Genomic DNA, 18,196 nt, shown 5'->3' on the forward strand with positions numbered 1-18,196 from the left:
GCAGCTCCACTCCACTTGGTGAGCTGCTTCTGCAGTTCGTAAGAACATAAGAACATAAAAAGAGCCTGCTGGATCAGGCCAGTGGCCCATCTAGTCCAGCATCCTGTTCTCACAGTGGCCAACCCGATGTCCATGCAAAGCCCACAAACAGGACCTGAGTGCAAGAGCACTCTCCCTTCCTGTAGCTTCCTGCAACTGGTATTTGGAAGCACACTGCCTCTGACTATGGAGGCAGAGCATAGCCATCATGGCTAGTAGTAAGTACCTAGATAGCAGACTGAGCAGACAGACAGGTCACCTGATCACAGTCTTTCCCACTATGGGGAAATGTTTTTCTAAAGTTATAAGAATTCTTTTTAAATTAGTATATTAATTTTAATTAGTATATTATTATCACCATCATCATCATATCTGTGTCCTCTTTTGTCCTCTATTTTGTTGATGTATTTCCTCTTTGTTGGCAATGTGTAAGTGGACACCTTAAATCCAACCAAGAGTGAGGCATGCTTCAGCAGAGTGCTTTCAATATGGAACTAATTTTAAATTCTAATCTGAACTCTGAGCTGGAATGTGCTGGAATTGTAAAATACAGAGCTTAGAATTTAAAATTATTTGCAGTTCTGTCTGTTTTAAATACAGAAACAGTGATGTGCCATTATCCGGAGAAAGGAAAATATTTTATCCAGAGAAAGGAAAATATGGTGAATGATTTTTGCAACCCCTCTACCAAGTCTTGTGTGTCATGCTTTCTGCAATAAAAGAACCAAAGGTGCAGGAAGTTATTGATGACTGTTAGCTTGTTCTGTACACCCTGAATCTGAAAGGGCCTTGCATTAAAGCAAGTAGCCAACATTGTGCACTCCATATGTTGTTGCAGCACAACGGCCCTCTCCAGTATTGTGGAGCCCGCCTTGCACCTTAGTACACCAGTGAGCTAAGGGCAATGAAACAGGCTGGAGAATGGCTAGAGCGCAAGTGGCAACAGATGTGCTATGAGGCTGATCGGGCACGAGTAAAACATCATAACCGTGCCTACTGTGTGGTGGTGAGGGAGGCAAAGAAGGCCCACTTCTCTGCCTCCACCACATCCTCAAGTAGCCATCCAGTGGAGCTTTTCCGTATTGTCAAGGGTGTGTTGACATCAACTCCAGGAAACGGAGTTTTAGACCCTTCGGAGGGCAACTGTGAATTGTTTGCAAGGCACTTTGAGGGTAAAGGTGCTTGCCTCCGCAGCAGTCTTGATGCCCCCTCCACATCTACTGTAGTCCCCAATGAGGTGTCTAGTGCAACATCTTGGGAATGGTTTCAGTTGATGCAGCCTGATGACGTGGACAAGGTGCTTGTGATGATGTGGCCAGCAACATGTCCTCTCAAACCTTGCCCTTCTTGACTTAGTAAAGCTTGCCAAGGGAGTCTGACCGAGTGGATCCAGGGTGTGGTCAATGCATCATTGCAAGAGGGAGTGGTTCCAGGCCCCTTTAAAGAGACGATGATCTGACGACTCCCGAAAAAGCCCGCCTTGGAACCATTCATTTGTGACAAATACCGCCCAGTTGCAAATACCCCGTTTTAAGGGAAGATGATTGAGAGGGTTGTGGCGCAGCAATTGCAAGTACTCTTGGATGAAACAGATTAGCTTGACCCATCCCAGTCTGGGTTCAGGCCTGGTTATAGTACTGAATCGGCCTTGGTTGCCCTGATGGATTACCTTTATCGGGAGAAGGACAGAGGGAGTGCAACCCTGTTATTCTTACTTGATCTCTCAGTGGCTTTTGATACCATTGACCATGGTATCCTTCTGGGCCGACTTGGTGAGATGCGTATTGAAGGCACTGTTTTACAGTGGTTCCGATCCTATCTACAGGGTCGCTCTCAGAGAATAGCATTGGGTGATTGTCTTTTGGCCCCCTGGCAGTTGTGCTGTGGGGTGCCGCAGGGTACCATCTTGTCCCCCATGCTGTTTAACATGCCCTTGGGAGCAGTCATCAGGAGCTGTGGGGCGAGGTGTCAGCAGTATGCTGATGATACCCAGCTCTATTTCTCTGTAACATCAGAATGAGGAGAGGCCGTGCAAGCCCTGGACTGGTGCCTGGACTTGGTGGTGGGCTGGATAAGGGCCAATAAATTGAGTCTGAATCCTAGCAAGACAGAGGCACTGTGGATTGGTGGCTTCCAAGTTCGGATAATTGGTCAGTTGCCTGCTTTGGATGGGGTCGTACTCCCTCTGAAAGAGCAGGTTCAGAGTCTGGGGGTGCTCCTGGATCCATCTTTGTCGCTAGAGGCCCAGGTGACCTCCGTGGCTAGGAGTGCCTTTCACCAGCTTTGGCTGATAAGACAGCTGTGGCCGTTTCTGGACTGGGATAGCCTGACCACTGTTGTCCATGCACTGGTAACCTCCAGACTGGATTACTGTAATGCACTCTATGTGGGGCTGCCCTTGAGGTTGGTCCGGAAGCTGCAGCTAGTGCAAAATGCGGCGGCAAGACTACTCACTGGGGCAGGGTATCATCAACATGTCACCCTCCCGCTGAAAGAATTGCACTGGCTGCCCATTTGCTATCAGGCCAAGTTCAAGGTTCTAGTTTTGGTCTACAAAGTCCTATACAGCTTGAGACCAGGATACCTGAAAGACCATCTTACCCCTTATATACCCAGTTGATCACTGCACTCTGCAGGTGAAGGCCTCCTGCAGATACCGTCTTATCAGGAGGTTCGTTCTGTACAATATAGGAAATGGGCCTTTAGTGTGGCGGCACCTACCCTGTGGAATTCCCTCCCCCTGAATATTAAGCAGGCACCATCTCTGCTTTCTTTTCAGCACCTTTTGAAGACTTTCCTCTTTCAACAAGCCTTTTTAGTTGAGACCTATCCCAGTCTGAGTCTGTGTTAGAATTGCTTGTTAATATGTTTTTCTAATAATGTTTTTAATCCTTTTTAAAAAAATGATTACTTTAAACACGATTACTAAAGATTTGAATATTAGGCAGGCACCATCTCTGCTATCTTTTCGGCGCCTTTTGAAGACTTTCCTCTTTCAACAATCCTTTTAAGTTGAGACGTATCCCAGTCTGCATCTGTGTCAGAATTGTTTAATATGTTTTTAAATAATGTTTTAACCCTTTTTTAAAGTTGTTTTTTTTAAATGTTTTTAATGCTGTTTTGTTTTAATGTATTTTAAGATCTGTTTTTATGATGTTTTAAAGTGTTTTTAGTGCTTCTGTTTGCTGCCCTGGGCTCCTGCTGGGAGAAAGGGTGGGATATAAATCAAATAATAAATAAATAAATTCCCATCAGCCCCAGCCATCATGGCCAATGGTCTCAGATGATAGGAACTGGAGCCCAGCAAGATTTGGAGGGCACCACATTAGCTACCCATGCCCTAAAGCAAAGGAAAAACCTGCTGCAAGTCCTTCATTGGAGCCAGTAAATGACAGCTCTAATCTGTAAAATGAGGAATTACACAGCAGTGCCTCCAGGAATGGTGAAGGAGGAGTGGCACATGGGGCTTGGGTTCCCAGAGCAGGCGGCCACCAGGTTCAGCATTCACTATGAGATGGGGGTGGTGCTTCATTCCCTGGGCTGCTTCTCTCAGGTAAAGTCCGCCGGTCTCCTTCTCTTTGTTTGGGTTCCAGCTGCTGGCCCATTCCTTCTCTGAAGAGGGAGAGCAAAAAAAAAATGACACACCAGATTATTAGAGACAGACCAGGTTGCCCCCTTTCTAACTCCATCCCCATTTTCTGTCTCTGTGAGAGGTGTTGCCAGCTGCCTCCCCTTTTGCTTATGTCCACACCATACATGTTAAAGCACTGTTATACCACTTTAACAGTCATGGAGAATCCTAGGAAATGTCATTTCTTAAGTGTGCTGGGAATTGTAGCTCTGTGAGGTCAAGCACCCATAAGAAACGACAGTTCCCAGGATTCTCCATGACTGTTAAAGCAGTGCTTTACATGCACGATGTGGTTATGATCTGTTTAATTGTGGTGGGGGCAGCTGCCTCTTCTGTGCATGACTTGGCTTGTATCAAGCAGTCCTTTCCCCTCTCTGCCAGACTCCTGAGTAAACCTAGGAGCAGCAAGCTTACAAGAGCAAATACCCATCTGCAACATATATGAGGGGTCCATCACTCCTAGGCTGGAGCTTTGGCTCAGGGATGGAAACACTTTTCAGCCTGAAGGTCACATTCCCTTGTGGACAACTTTCCAGCTGCCACAGGAGTGGCCACAGGAGTGGGCAGCGCAATGAGACCTTTACTTTGGTACAGTAGGCTACATATCAACCACACAAAAGTCAGAGAGTTCTGTATATGCGTACACTCTCTGTCCTCCATCTAGGCAAGCAAGAGGCATTATCACTCCTCAGAGGCACATTCTAGCCAGGTAAAAGCACATGGTACAGCTGGTCTAGAACAGTGGGGAGGAGAGCCTGGCGGGGAGTCCAGAGTCTGTGAGTTCAAATCCCTACTTGTGTCTCCTGGGTGTCAAGGGCCAGCTAAAGATCACCCTCACAGTGAGTGGCTCAGGGGTTACGTGCCCTGCCACCTGTGCAGCAGTGGGCAATCTGCATAGTCCCAAACAGCCCATTTCCCCTCCAGCTGGCAGTTGCGGACAAGGAAGGGACTGGCTTGTGGAGCTGTGGCAAGCTGAGCAGGCCCTAGCCAGCTGGGGAGGACTAGCCTCAGAGGGGGGCAACGGGAAACCCCCTCTGAATACCGCTTACCATGAAAACCCTATTCATAGGGTAGCCATAAGTCGGGATCGACTTGAAGGGAGTCTATTTCCATTTTTCAAAAGCACCTGAGGAGGATGTGGGGCAAGGTTGGTGAGGGGTGTGCCCTGGGCAGAGGGGCTGGTTCAAGAGGGCTGAGGTTTCTCATCCCTGCTTTAGCTGAAGTGCAGGAAGTCATTCCTAGAAAAGCAGCCCTCCAGGAATGAAAGTGAAGCAACAGAGTGGACTTTGCATGCCAACATGGCTGCTTCTGTGCAATTCCCCTTGCCTGCTGCGTGGACAGCTGCAGCTGAGCACCTAACAGCTCAGCAGGGCCCAGCTGGTTCTGGTGTTGCACAGTGAGACGTGGAGCGTTCACACTCATCTTCTTGTTCTCTTCAGCATGAAAACAAAAGGGCAGACAGCCATCCTCCTCTCTGAGTTCTTCTTCATGCCAAGGCACAGCTGTACATTCCTGCAGCATCAGAACTGGGTCACCTGATCCCTCTGTTGTCGACTCCACTTTCAATACTGTGTCATGCTATTCAATTAGGTTCAATTGCTCCCAGTCTTTGCCATTATAACCCACAGGCTGGGATGCTGTGTCTTTGAAAGTAGGCTGCTTCCCCTCGGAGCTTGCAAGTATTAAGGTGACCTTGGACACTGTGTTCATCATTGTATTTCATCGCTATGCGTCCTCCCCTCATCTCCTGGATAATTTCTCAGGGATGTTTCTTCCCCTGTGATTTCAGGCATCTCCCATCAGAGGGCTTTTTAGAGGAATAGCTGGCAGTGATTTTTACACTGCCTCGCAAACATGCCACTTCTGTTTCAATGAAGAGCCACACGGGGTCTGCAAAATGGGAGGCTTCATCGAACTTAACAGTGGATGTTTTACAGAGCATTTTCCAGAAGGGTAATGCTGCCTGCTTAGGATAAAGCATTTTGCACTGCCACCTAGTGCTGGAACGTTGCACTGCGCTGCATTCAGAGAGGCGTTCCACACTTGTATTGTTTCCTTGCGTTTTTTTGTTTTTAATTTCTTAACATTGCCATGTTGACGCTTTGCCAGATCATTTAGAAGTCAGGCAGAAATGATTTGCAAATGAAACAGTTGTGTACTTAGTAAAGGTTCTTAGGATTAGACAGGAAATATCCTAATACATTATTAATCTCAGATATTACGGTACAAATGTTGACAAGAAGAATGCTTGAAACATTATGGCTTTATTCACCTCCACAGATCTAACACAAGGAGAATAGCAAAGTTTGTCATTGTTGTTGCTGTTTTTGTTTTTAGCAGGGAAAAGTCCTCTTTACTAACTCCCTAACCTGGTTGGTAAGTGGATTAACCCTTGTCTGTTGCCCTTCAAGAGGCTATCCAGAGATGTATGATGCATATACAATTAAACCCAAGCATTTCATCATGTCAGCTGTTGCAGATTGGATTGCTGCTACACTGGACCACCTCTAGACTTCTGGGTATAATGTACAGGGACTTGGTCTGGATCCTTTTTCATTTTCCTCCCGTTTCTTTTTGTGCAGGGCCGACATCAGTACCTGGCATCCTTGGGCGGCACCTGCCAGTGCCCCAGTAGGGCCTGCTGCTGCTGTCTGCCCTGCCCCTCTTTTTACAAAAAGTGAATCTGGCACAGCAATCTAAACAGTGCTGGAAGACTGGGTCTTGCTGCTATATTAATTTCCCATACTGCTCCAGTCCTGACACAACATTACTGAAGCATTGTGGGACATTTAAATGGTGGCTAGACTCAAGCCACCCAGTGCTGCTTGTAGGATTGCTTATAGCACTGTTGTCTACTGCCATCCGATATGCCCCATATAATCCTGAGCAGTGAGCAAGGGATGGCCTTAACCTCCTGGGGTGCCCTGAGGCAGTGAAGGGAGGAAGGCAAGGGCTTTACAGAGTTGCCTTTTCAGCTGCTAGATGGCACCCCTAACCAGTAACTGGAAAGAGGCTAGATGGTCCACTCTTATCTTCAAGTAGGAACATGAGGGGAGAAAGATAGGGTCTCTGTCACTCTCAGTGTCCAAGATTTCTAAGGAAATTGCCAGAGCTTGGAAAAGTTACTTTTTTGAACTACAACTCCCATCAGCCCAATCCAGTGGCCATGCTGGCTGGGGTTGATGGGAGTTGTAGTTCAAAAAAGTAACTTTTCCAAGCTCTGGAAATTGCATAGTGGTTAGAGACGCCTGTCATGGTCCTAATGCATCTCGAAGTTAGCATGTTCTTCAGAGCATAGAGGGAAAAAGAGGACACAGAATAAGTACCAAGTAGGATAAGTACACAGAGGTACTTTGAACCCAAAAAAATCTTTACATTTATTTATGTATTTATAATCCACACTTTCATAAGACTGTAGCAAGGTAGGATACAACATATAAAAATAAAATCAGTAAAAACAACCATTAAAACATCATTAAAAACATCAGACATAAATACAGATTGGTTAAAAAGAGAAAATTCAAACTGCAAAGACCTGTCTAAACAATATCATTTTCAAAAGACATCTGAAAGAAGAGTGAGGTGGTCCCTCCCAAATCTCTACTGGTAGGGAGTTGCACAGGGCAGGGCCTACTGCACTAAAGGCTCAGACCCTGGTGAAGGCAAGCTGAACCTCAGGGGCATGAAGGAACCACCAAAAGTGCTCCATCAGAAGATCTCAGTGATTGAAGTACTTACTCTTACTCTGGGATAAGGGTAGTACAGATCCAGGCTGACTCCAGGTATGAGTGGGTCCTGGGCAAAGTGACTCTGCTTGTAAGGATAGATGAATCAGTCTGTGTCCCATGTGTGAGTTTTGCACGTGTTCATTCATAAGTCTGTTCCATCCCACTTCCATGTTAATTTTTAAAAACTTTTCTTTAGCCTTGGAATACTACATAGTTTGTCAAGAATTGTTTTATTCAAGATAATGCAGTTCTCAGCTCAGCTACACAAATGAATATTTTTATATGTAAAGGACAAAGTAGATTGTATGTTTCTGCAAGAATAGCTCTTACGAAGAAGAAATCCTCTTGCCGTTGGCAGCTGATGGCTCCATGTCAGTGGGGTGGTGGAAGCTGCTCAGGGTTTAAGTCTGAACATTCAAGGAGCTGTTCAAGGTGCTGAAGGTATAACAGCGCTTTAGATGTATGGGATGATATTCAGTGCTAATCCTACGCAGAGTAAACCCATTAAAGTTAATAAACACAGCTAAAGTAGGGTCATAATTTCAATGGGTCTACTCTGAGTAGCTGAATACTATTCATGGTGTGGATGTGACCTGTGTGTAGAAACTAGCCTATGGTACAGAGGTAAAATTCACATTTGTTGCTCTGGCCCCATCCACTGGTGACTTGTGGCCCCCAGAAGGTTGTTTAGAAAGGAATATGGCCCTCGAACTGAGAATGATTGCCCATCCCTACTGTAACCCAAGCTATAACAGAAGCTCTCTCTCTCTCTCTCTCTCTCTCTCTCTCTCTCTCTGTGTGTGTGTGTGTGTGTGTGTGTGTGTGTGTGTGTGTGTGTGTGTGTGGCCATTAGCAGATAGCGGAGGCTTCACATTATTAGGTTATGCCCCAGAGTCTAAGAGGAAATTTGAGAAAGAACCTGACAGTGCATTGGCCTCTAGGTTCAAGCAGCTTGCACTGCTCCACTACACAGTTAGCCTGCCTACCCACGCACATGTAGATCCATTATTACATAAAGTAATTATACATATATGTAGAATGTTTTTAATGCTGTTTTGTTTTAATGTATTTTAAGATCTGTTTTTATGATGTTTTAAAGTGTTTTTATCGCTTTGTTTGCTGCCCTGGGCTCCTGCTGGGAGGAAGGGTGGGATACAAATTAAATAATAAATAATAATAAATAAATAAATATAGTGTTTAGATCATGAATAAGCATATAGAGGCATTATTCAGATGGGATAGAAACAGGGTTTTCTACATCTAAACTGCCAGTAAATAATTGTAATTATTTAATTTTAGTTTTAATTTTCTTACTTGTGGAAAAGAGTTTTTTTAAAAAATCACTTTTTGTTTTGAGTCTTAGAAGAACAGAAATGGTAGGGAGCTGGATCATTAACAGGAAACTTAGTGCACTAGAAAACTGACAATGCAATCCTTATCCTATACATTTTTACTTACTCAGTGGGGTTTACTCCCAGGCAAGTGTGTATAGAATTGTATCCTGAAAGCTGCAAATGGCACATCACACTGGAAATATATGGCAAGGGAGATAAAGAGGAACAAACATTGTCTCTGAGTATGATGTATTCTATTCCTTTGATGCCAGATGAAAGGGGTTTTCTACAAAAGATGTGATAATCTTTCATGATGATGTATATGCCCAATTGAAAATGCTGACATTTTCCTCTTTTCTTGAAACGAAGAAAAACAATTCAAAAGTTGTGGCAAACAGAGCCTTGTAGTTTTTCACATCAACAGAACCAAAGAAGGCCACATCATCTACAAGAAGTGGTGGTGTGCCAAACATTTGCCCCACGTTTTTTCTTCAGCAATTCTCCATCAGTTAATGAGAAAGGAAACTGCATTCAAAAATGATCAAACGGGAAATAAAATGTTGATGAAATTCTTGTGAGGGGGTACAGGGTTTTGGCATGCTTTTCAGGTGGCTGAGAGATGTTTGTGAGTGTCCTTTCTTTCATTCTACAAATCATCTCCCCAGTGGTCTGCATCCTGGGTGCCCACTCTTCAATTAAAGCCCAGGGGAAGACATCACGAGGTAATGTCCCTAGGGATGGAAGAATCTGTTAGTGTCAATGTTGGTTCTCTTAGTTTCTAATTTATCCAGTCTTAAATTCAGTTCCCCACATTTCTGCAGCGATTTGCCATTTTTTTAAAAAAATTCTCATGAAAATTCATGTGCAATTCTGCTAATAGGCACATTTTTGTATGCAGTTTTGACTAATGTACGGATTTTTGCAAACAATATCTCCTGCTATAATGCATTTTTGTACATGGGGGGGGGCCACAAGATCAATTAAGGAATCCCTACAAAAAAAATCCAACTTGGCCCTCCAACGAGCAGCTAGACGAAGCCCATAATAACCCTAGGGCGGGCAGGTGGGATGCCGCACTGAAGAAGACTGACAAGGGATGGACCTTTTATTGTATTGCCAATGTAAACTCCTCCCAGCAATGTTCCGAGAGTCTTGATGGCAGTATGCTCCCCCTGCATGTGATCTCCATTCCAGAGTCACATAGGGAAGGTCAAATCCACTCCCTACTAAACATGGTCGAGCAGCAGTGCCCATGTTTGGGCTGTGTCATGTTGATGACAGGCTCTGTTCCGCAAGTCCTTGCAGTGGAGAATCAAAGGGTTCTTGAAGGCAGATCTCAAAACAAGTTGGGGAACTGTTGGGAAAAGTCTAGTCAACACTCAGAATATGGGGAGCAAAAAAGAAATGCTAATGTACAAAACAGATTACCTTTACAACTACACTTCTGTGGCTGTCTGAATTTAGATCAGAGACTCCACGACCCTGCCCTCTGATATCCTTCTTTTCTTTTCCAGAGTCAAAAGCAAGCTGCAGGTTAGGGCGATCTGCATCCACATCAGGTGTGCCTCCTCCCTCCGTTACTCCTCTCAGGCAAGCCAGCGATCTGCAACCAAGCCAGGTACCATCGTTAGCCAATCGTGAATGACTTCCTGTGATGCAACATGCCAAATTTTCTCACCTCTCTGTGTGTCTTATCATCTGTTACTGTAAACTGTTCTGTGTGTTTGGTTTGGTTTCTGTTTGTATGCCTGTGTATGTGTGTGCGTCTCTCTCTCTCCCCCGCTCCCTCTCCTTCTCTTTTTATAAGCAAAGAAATTTTACCCTCTGCACCACATCAAAGACTTTCTTTGCTATTAATTCATTTTAAATTCCCAATTGTCTCCTCTTCATTCTGTAATATAAATGTGGTGACCTTTTGTACTCTATGTATTAGCTTAATACTTTGCTTTTTTTAAAAAAAAGGTCCTGTGTGATGTATTTTTTCTTACTGACTTTATAAACATTTATCAACAATTGATCATTTTAATCAATGCTGTTTATAACATAGATTTCTTTTAAATATTTCATCTACACTTTTTTTTTTATAAAAAATTGATTTCTCACTGACTTTGTATATACCATTTGAATGTTGACCTCTTGTATTGTAGCTACACATGCATCTGTTTTGAGCTTGGTGCATGATTAATAGTCATATAGATATTGATATACATAGACATTCTAGCCATACAGCAAAAAAACCTGTTTCCTACATATGGCAGGTTATTTTTCTTCATCCTTAGTTCCTGTATAATTGTAGTGGGACTATTAAATAATCTCCTATGTTTTTATACACTAGCCAAAATCTTTACAATGAGCAGGGTATATTTGGAAGGAACTCCCATATGTTGTGAGCGACAAAGGGTGCAATGGGCATCTCTGCACATAAGATATCCATGCCACCTCACTAATGGGTTTTCTGTCCATGTGACAGGGACAGGCATTATCAGGCACATGCTGAGGCTCACACTACTGCTGGAGGGGGCACTGTTAACCCATGGAGCCTCCTGGTCCTACTGCTCCTTCTCCTTGCTGTCACTGCCTATACACTGGAATGGGATAGAGTAGCTTCCTTTGCCTGCCTTGCACTCTTCCGCTGGGTGGCTGTATGTGTTGGGCCCGGAGGGAGATGGCAAGTGAATGGGCAGTGAGAACAGAAGCAAGGAGGAGAGTTAACCTGCCCAAGGATCCTCCAAGACCTCTTACCAGCACTATCATGGGGGTAGGTCACCTAGTGGCACGGGGCAGGTTTTGCTCCCAAGAACAACAAAAAAGACAGCTGCTCAAAAAGCTATGGTTCCAAAGCAGACTTTAGGTGAGCCGAGGAGAATGTAATATCCTGTGGGTTTAGGAAGGGTACTTGCTGTGTGAGGAAACCTTGCAATGGGCCTGCCCTAATCCCAGGAAGCAGCAGGAGTCAGGAAAACTTCAATAGCTGTATTTCTTTGCGAATAACAGATTAACAAATCAGCATTGCCACCAGAGCTTGCCGCGTAGGTAAGACTAAAGTTCCAACTAGTTCCCATTAAGCTATGGAGGGAACTATACCCAGGGAAGAGAGGGGTGTTTCTATTACGGACCCAGCATGCCTCTTAAAGAGACAGGCCATACACACTACAGAGAAAGTTGTCTCAAGCAGTTTTTATCAAGATACGTTCTTTTTTTCTTTCTCAAAATATGTTGGGAACTGCATCTATTTGTGCAGCTGTCTCTTAAGTGCCTGGAGTTTTCCACGGCTGTTTTTGATTCTCTCTGTTGTGTTGGTGCAGGTTTTACCCCCACGACAATATTGTCTCCAAATAGAACCTTACTTATTGTCAAATAAATGAAATCAGTTAGAGAGTAAGTAAAAGATACACTTGGGGACCTCTTTGTCTAGGTTTGCGGGCAGGATTCTATCTCTCTGAACAGTGCCTCCAATTTTGAACTAGCACAGATCTGCAATGCCCCATCCTGGACCCTTAGCCTACGCATGCCAACAGTATGAGGTGCTGGAATGCCAAGGTGCTCAAACGATCTGCACTGCTTCAGATTATAGGTAAGGGAATCACACCTTTGGATGATCTGTTGTGTTAAAAACAGAAAGCTAGCATAGCAGACAAAGGACTGGACAAAGGACGTTTCATCCTGATGTGCTAGTTTTCTCTTTGCAAGGAAGTTTTGTTTGTAGTGAACAAAGGGAGGATTCATAAGTGGTACTCCTCACCTGTACTCTGAAGTGGTTGAGTTCTTTATAGATAGTGCAAGCTAAAATGACCACTAAATGGCCTCTGTGAGAAGGGAAATGAGAGCATTCAGGTGATTTGGGAATGTCTGTGAAATGGGGGACCTAACTGGCAGACAACCTGTAGCTGGCACCACCAAGAAAAGTGCTCCTTGCCACAGCTGTGAAAGTGGCAGTGGAGGTGTTTAATAAAACAAAACAGAAAAGAAAAGAAAAGAAAAGGGAAAGTGTTTTGTCCCCTTATATCCTTTATCTTGGGCTGAAAGTCATTTATTATTTATTTATTAAATTTATATCCCACCCTTCCTCCCAATGGGAGCCCAGGGCAGCAAACAAAAACACTAACACTCTAAAACTTCATAAAAACAGACTTCAAAATATATCAGAACAAAACATCTTTAAAAACATCATGAAACAAAACATCCCATCGAATTTTCAGCTCAGCATTAATTATACCACCTTAGCATTCTATCACCTGTTTTGTTATATGGGTAAACCCACCCACAGTCACATTAGATACCAGAATGTAACATGGGCAAGGTAGATAGATTGATCCTGTTTAAAAATGACCCAATTTAGATATAACTACTTACAATATACTAAAGCTGTCACAACTGCAGAGGTTGCAGAGAAAAAGTCAGTAGAAGAATTATTGTACGTATATAACTTGAAGATAAGAATATATGGATATTTAGCTTTATTAGATTAATGTTGAGATCATATCAAGTAATGTTTTATGTAAGTGCAAGACTTAAAATATTACTTACGCAGTGATCCAAAACATATAGCATGTTTCGGATTGAGGAACTGGAGGAACAGGGACTTGCTTCACTTAAGTGTTATTAGCGTCTTCTTTCAGACCCAAAGTATGAAGGCAATATTTGATTCTCCCCACCTCCCCACCTCTCTTTTTTCACATTTGTTAATAAATATATTTATGAATACTAGAAGTTTGAATGAAATGTAAAGAAACTCCAGGTTCTGGCTGGAATATGGTGAAAACAGATCTGCATGAAATATCAAACTATCTAGCCATTCCATAGTATCCTACTGGTCTTTTGTACTCCTGAATGTTCATGCCTCTTGAAAAAATTACAAAACAGTGCTATCAGGTTGTGAACCCTCGTGTTATATGTAACGTCTGTGCAAGGGTGGATGGGTGTGGCAATACAGTGTTCTGTGGGTGGATGCCATATAAGTATGAGGGAAACTGAATACAGGGTCCCGAGCAGTGACAGCTGGTAGATCCATGTCAGTGGGGCAGTGGAATCTGCTCTGGGTTCTAGGCTGAACTTTCAAGGAGCTGTCCAAGGTGCTGAAGCAGCTCCTTGAAAGTTTGGACTAAAACCCGGAGCAGATTCCACTGCCCTGCTGACATGGAGCCACCAGGTACCACTGGTCCCATGGGCATGAATTCATGTAACTAGAAGGTATACACTGGCCTAACTTCTAAAAACCAGCTCAGACATGCATTGTGTGTTGACTAAACACTGTAGCTTCAAGTCATGGCTTACATGTGGAAATCATTAGTTGCAGATGATTTGTCATGGACAGAAATCTCATTGTGCAGCATGGCAACTCAAATACACCACTTTTGCATAGAGTTTACATCTTTGGCTGCATTAATACATTTTCATTAGCTATTCCTTTACACCCCTTATTTTGAGCTGAAAATTCATCCCGACAAACGTTCAGCTCAGCACTAATTATACCACCTAAGCATTTTATCACCTGTTTTGTTGCTTGTGTAGACCTGTTTAAGACCTCTCTTATGGATTCCATCTAGGCGATTTTTAAATTTTTAATTTGTCAATAATGCCTCAAAGTTCATCAGAAAGTCAGTACAGGCAAGTATCTGTCCCACATCTTCCGCAGTGAAGGCAAATGCAAAGGATGAATTTACTCAGCTTCTTTGCTATCTCCTCATCCTCCTTTAGCACACCTTTAAGCCCCTTGTTGTTCGACTGCCCACCTAGCAACTTTCCTGTTTCTGATGTATTTTTAAACAACAAATATTATTGGTCTTAATGCTTTTAAGTGATACACATCAATGTATGTGGGTAGGTAGGTAGCTGCAGAGAAAGATGAGGCTGCCAGTACTAGCCATTGGTTCTTGGATTAAAATATTATGTATACACAGATTGCGAGAAGCTTTTCATAATATTAGGAACATAGGAAGCTGCCTTATATTGAGTCCAAGTATTAGTCCATCTAACTCAGTATCATCTACACTGACTAGCAACAGCTCTCCATGATTTTAGACAGCGGTCTGTCCCAGCCCTACCTGGAGATGCCGGGGACTGAACCTGAAACCTTCCGCAAGCAAGGCAGATGCTCTGCCACTGAGCTATGTAAAGTCGTTATAACCACCCTCCCCCTTTTTGCTGTTGCTGTTCTTTTTTTTTTTACAAAAGGGCAACATTTATAGAGCCAGAAATGCCACAGATTCCAAAGGTGCCAGAAAGTAAAGATGACTCTAAATTGCCGGATTACACCATTGGCTCCATCTTAAGGCAAGTACAAAATGTGCAGCAGGTGGCTGAGAAATTTTCCTGGCGTATTCATTTCATATCTTCAAAACCTGTTCTGTCTAGAGATGCCCAGAACACCCCTTGCAATTGACTGTTGCTTGTGTTAAAAAAAGAGGGGATTGGTGGCAACCAGAGAGATGCAAAACTCACTTCTGGATTCCCCACCCTCTCCCATTCTTATTGTGAGTTTGGAAAACAACAGATGTGCATAATCGACATGAGATTTCCAAGCATATTCTGAAAGCTTAGGAAGTATTCTGTACACCTGTAGGCATAACACGCATAGCTCAGGATTGATTTCACATACCGCATCCTTTCTTCTGTTCTTTCTTCCCTCCTGGACTTATCCTCTGATCCTGCATTATTAGTAGTAAGTATGGTCACTACTGCAGCTAGTAGTTCTCTGATATTATTGAAGGAATTTCTACAGCTTCTCCTACTTCTGAGCATAGTCCATCCACTGGGGATGTGATGTCTTATAAATCCCTAATCAACTTAGGCTGTGCCTCCTTCCATTCTGTCCCCTATGTAGTTCTGTAATTCAGGGGTAGAGCATCTCCCCAGCTTCAATCCCCAGTGGCATCTTCAGGTAGAAGATGCCTGAAACCCTGGAGAGCCACTGCTGGTCAGTATAAACAATACACTGGATGACGGACAAATGCTCTGACTCAGTACAAGGCAGCTTCCTAGTTCCCCACTCTGCCTCTTAAGTGCAAGGTGTTTTTTTTATTTTGCTTTGACACAAATTGACTTTAACCTTTTGTACCCCTTGCTGTGGTCTCAATCTGTATCAAGCATCCCACACCTAAAAATTATGTACAAAACACACACACACACACACACACACACACAAACCTTTCATTGCAGCGAATGGGACTTTTTTCAGTGCAAAGTGCAGCCTCAGGGCCCCTGATCCAAACTGGGTCACAGCATGGGGATTAAAGGTTAAAAGACCCTAACTCCCACACTAGGATCCTGAGCCAGATCTGCCCCCCTCCCGCAATCTGTGTAAAAAACACATTTTGCTGCACATTTTGCTGACTGGGGCAATCGAGTGAATTGTACCTCCCCCTCAAGTGAAGGTGCATAGTACCCAAGGCCATTCAAGTGCACTTGATGCAGAAGATCCCACAGGTACATCTCCCCCTCTCTGGCAATAAAATAGAGGAATAATAAATGAAATAGCAACTTGCAGTCCTTTTATGACACCCCAAATCAGCTTCCAGAGGTGGCACCCGTACTCTGCCCAATGGCAGGGCAGGCCCTGAACTGATATTTAGCGACATACTACCTTGGAACATGCAGGCCATACCACTCTGAACACATCTGATTTCAGAAGTTAAGCAGAGCCTGTTCAGTACTTGGATGGGAGATCCATCCTGGGAATGGTGGGTGCTATGGTCATACCACCTTGAACACGCCTGATCTCATCTCCTTTTAGCTATAGGAGGTAGTAGCCATTGGTAGATGTTATCTTCCCTGTGGCAGTGAATTCCATAAATTAATTATGCATTGTGGAACAGTTGCATCATGGCACTGGCATTCAGGCCAAGTCTGGTAAGTTAATTGCCCAGTTGCATGTCAACTAATTTGACAAATGCAGCTTTTTTCTGCTATGGAAATGCATTGCTAGCAGAATATACACTTTCTGAATTGATTCTTGTCATGGAGTTTTTAGAGCTTCTGACAGGCAATGTGGTACATAGATAGTATACCTACATTGTCTCAGGGCCAGCCCCAACTTTAGGCAGAGTGATGTGGCTGTCTTAGGCAGCTGATTTTGGGTGAAATCCAAACCCAAGATCCACAAGGCTGAGCCGACTTTTGGCTGGACTCAGCTGGGCGACAGTGGCTGAAGTCCCTCATACCCGGCTCAGCCAGAGATACACCAGAGTAAGTCCTCCATCCTGGCTGACCTGGGATCAGCTGGCTGAGCTGAAGCATAAGTCCCCAAAAAGGTTCATTCCAGAGGTGGGACAGGGCAGTGGGAGGATTACCCCATTCCAAACTCCATTCACCTTGGTCATGTGATCTAGCAACCAAGCAGAAGTTACACTGGCAAAAAGGGTGGTGTAAGTCAAACTGTATTTTAAAGGCTTGCTTTTCTTCAAGCTAGCTCAGCCAGCTGTAGCCACACCCCTGAACAGAGTTTGGAACAGGATAAATTATGCTGGCACAGTCTACCCTAGCATAAATTATGCTGGCTTCCTATATCACGGATTGCTCTGCTCAAAAAGTATTATTATTATATTTTTACCAGGGAGCTGCTGGTGTGTATTTTTTTTTCCTCAAGTGCCAAAATAACTTGTCTGCCTTATGCTCCTTGCATACGGATCGCAAAATGTTTTGGGCCAGCTCTGCCTTGTTCCATTTGTATCTTCGAAGGAATGGGTACAAGCACCAGCCATGAACTTTAAGGAGATCGAAAAAAGCTGTTCTTCTGTGGACTGCCAGAATTGTCAGCTTGTGAAATTTCTTCTTTACTTCTCAAATGCTAAAATTTAGCCTGGTATATTCTGGTAACAGGAGCTAACAGCAATAGCATATCGTATGTAGGCTCCGATCGTTATGTCTACCTTTGTTCTAGAGAAATATGCTGTTTGTCCTGCAGATTTATGGCTGTTGAATGCTTTATAAACAGCACTGCAAAGAGAATACAGGTGTTTTCCCCATGACAACATCAAAGTCCATTTTATATACTCAAATATGACATTTGTCTATTGCAAAGTTTTGTCCTTTGTTTATCTATACTTTTCAGCTCCCACTTCAGAGATGAAATAGTTTGGACATTGCCCTTCCACTGCACCATGCAGCATAATAGCCACTAGGTGGTGCTGGAATACACATAATTCTTTAAGTGCATATTTTGCATGTTTTGCTTTGTTTTATTCCCTGCTATTTTCTGACCGCCATTGATATATGTGTGAGTGGTGAGTGCAATCAGAACAGCTCAGGAAGATTGTCAGGTGTTTCACTGAACAACATTAATATTTGATCAAGTCAAAGCAATTCCAGCAAAGGAAAAAGTGTTTATGTTCTTACTAAAGCATCATAAAAAGTAACAGTTCTGCTGTGATGGAGGGACCATGGAAGAAGATGAGTCACATCAAAGCTACTGCTATAAAAGTTCCATCAAGTGCATTGTTCCCCTAAGTGGGCATCCCTCCCTCCCC

General features: G+C 43.6%; 1 protein-coding gene across 2 annotated transcripts in view; it reads left to right on the top strand.

Annotated features, from left to right (window-relative positions):
• Window positions 1-18,196, top strand: part of NYAP2 (neuronal tyrosine-phosphorylated phosphoinositide-3-kinase adaptor 2) — a 234,901-nt gene that overhangs the window by 187,052 nt on the left and 29,653 nt on the right. For both annotated transcript variants that reach the window (XM_061634458.1, XM_061634460.1), the window contains one exon: window positions 10,247-10,350. In XM_061634458.1, the coding sequence (XP_061490442.1) occupies window positions 10,247-10,350 (104 nt within the window). The remainder of the gene's footprint in view (window positions 1-10,246; window positions 10,351-18,196) is intronic.

The sequence above is a fragment of the Rhineura floridana genome, chromosome 7 (assembly GCF_030035675.1).
Source record: "Rhineura floridana isolate rRhiFlo1 chromosome 7, rRhiFlo1.hap2, whole genome shotgun sequence".
Classification (NCBI taxonomy): Eukaryota; Metazoa; Chordata; class Lepidosauria; order Squamata; family Rhineuridae; genus Rhineura; species Rhineura floridana.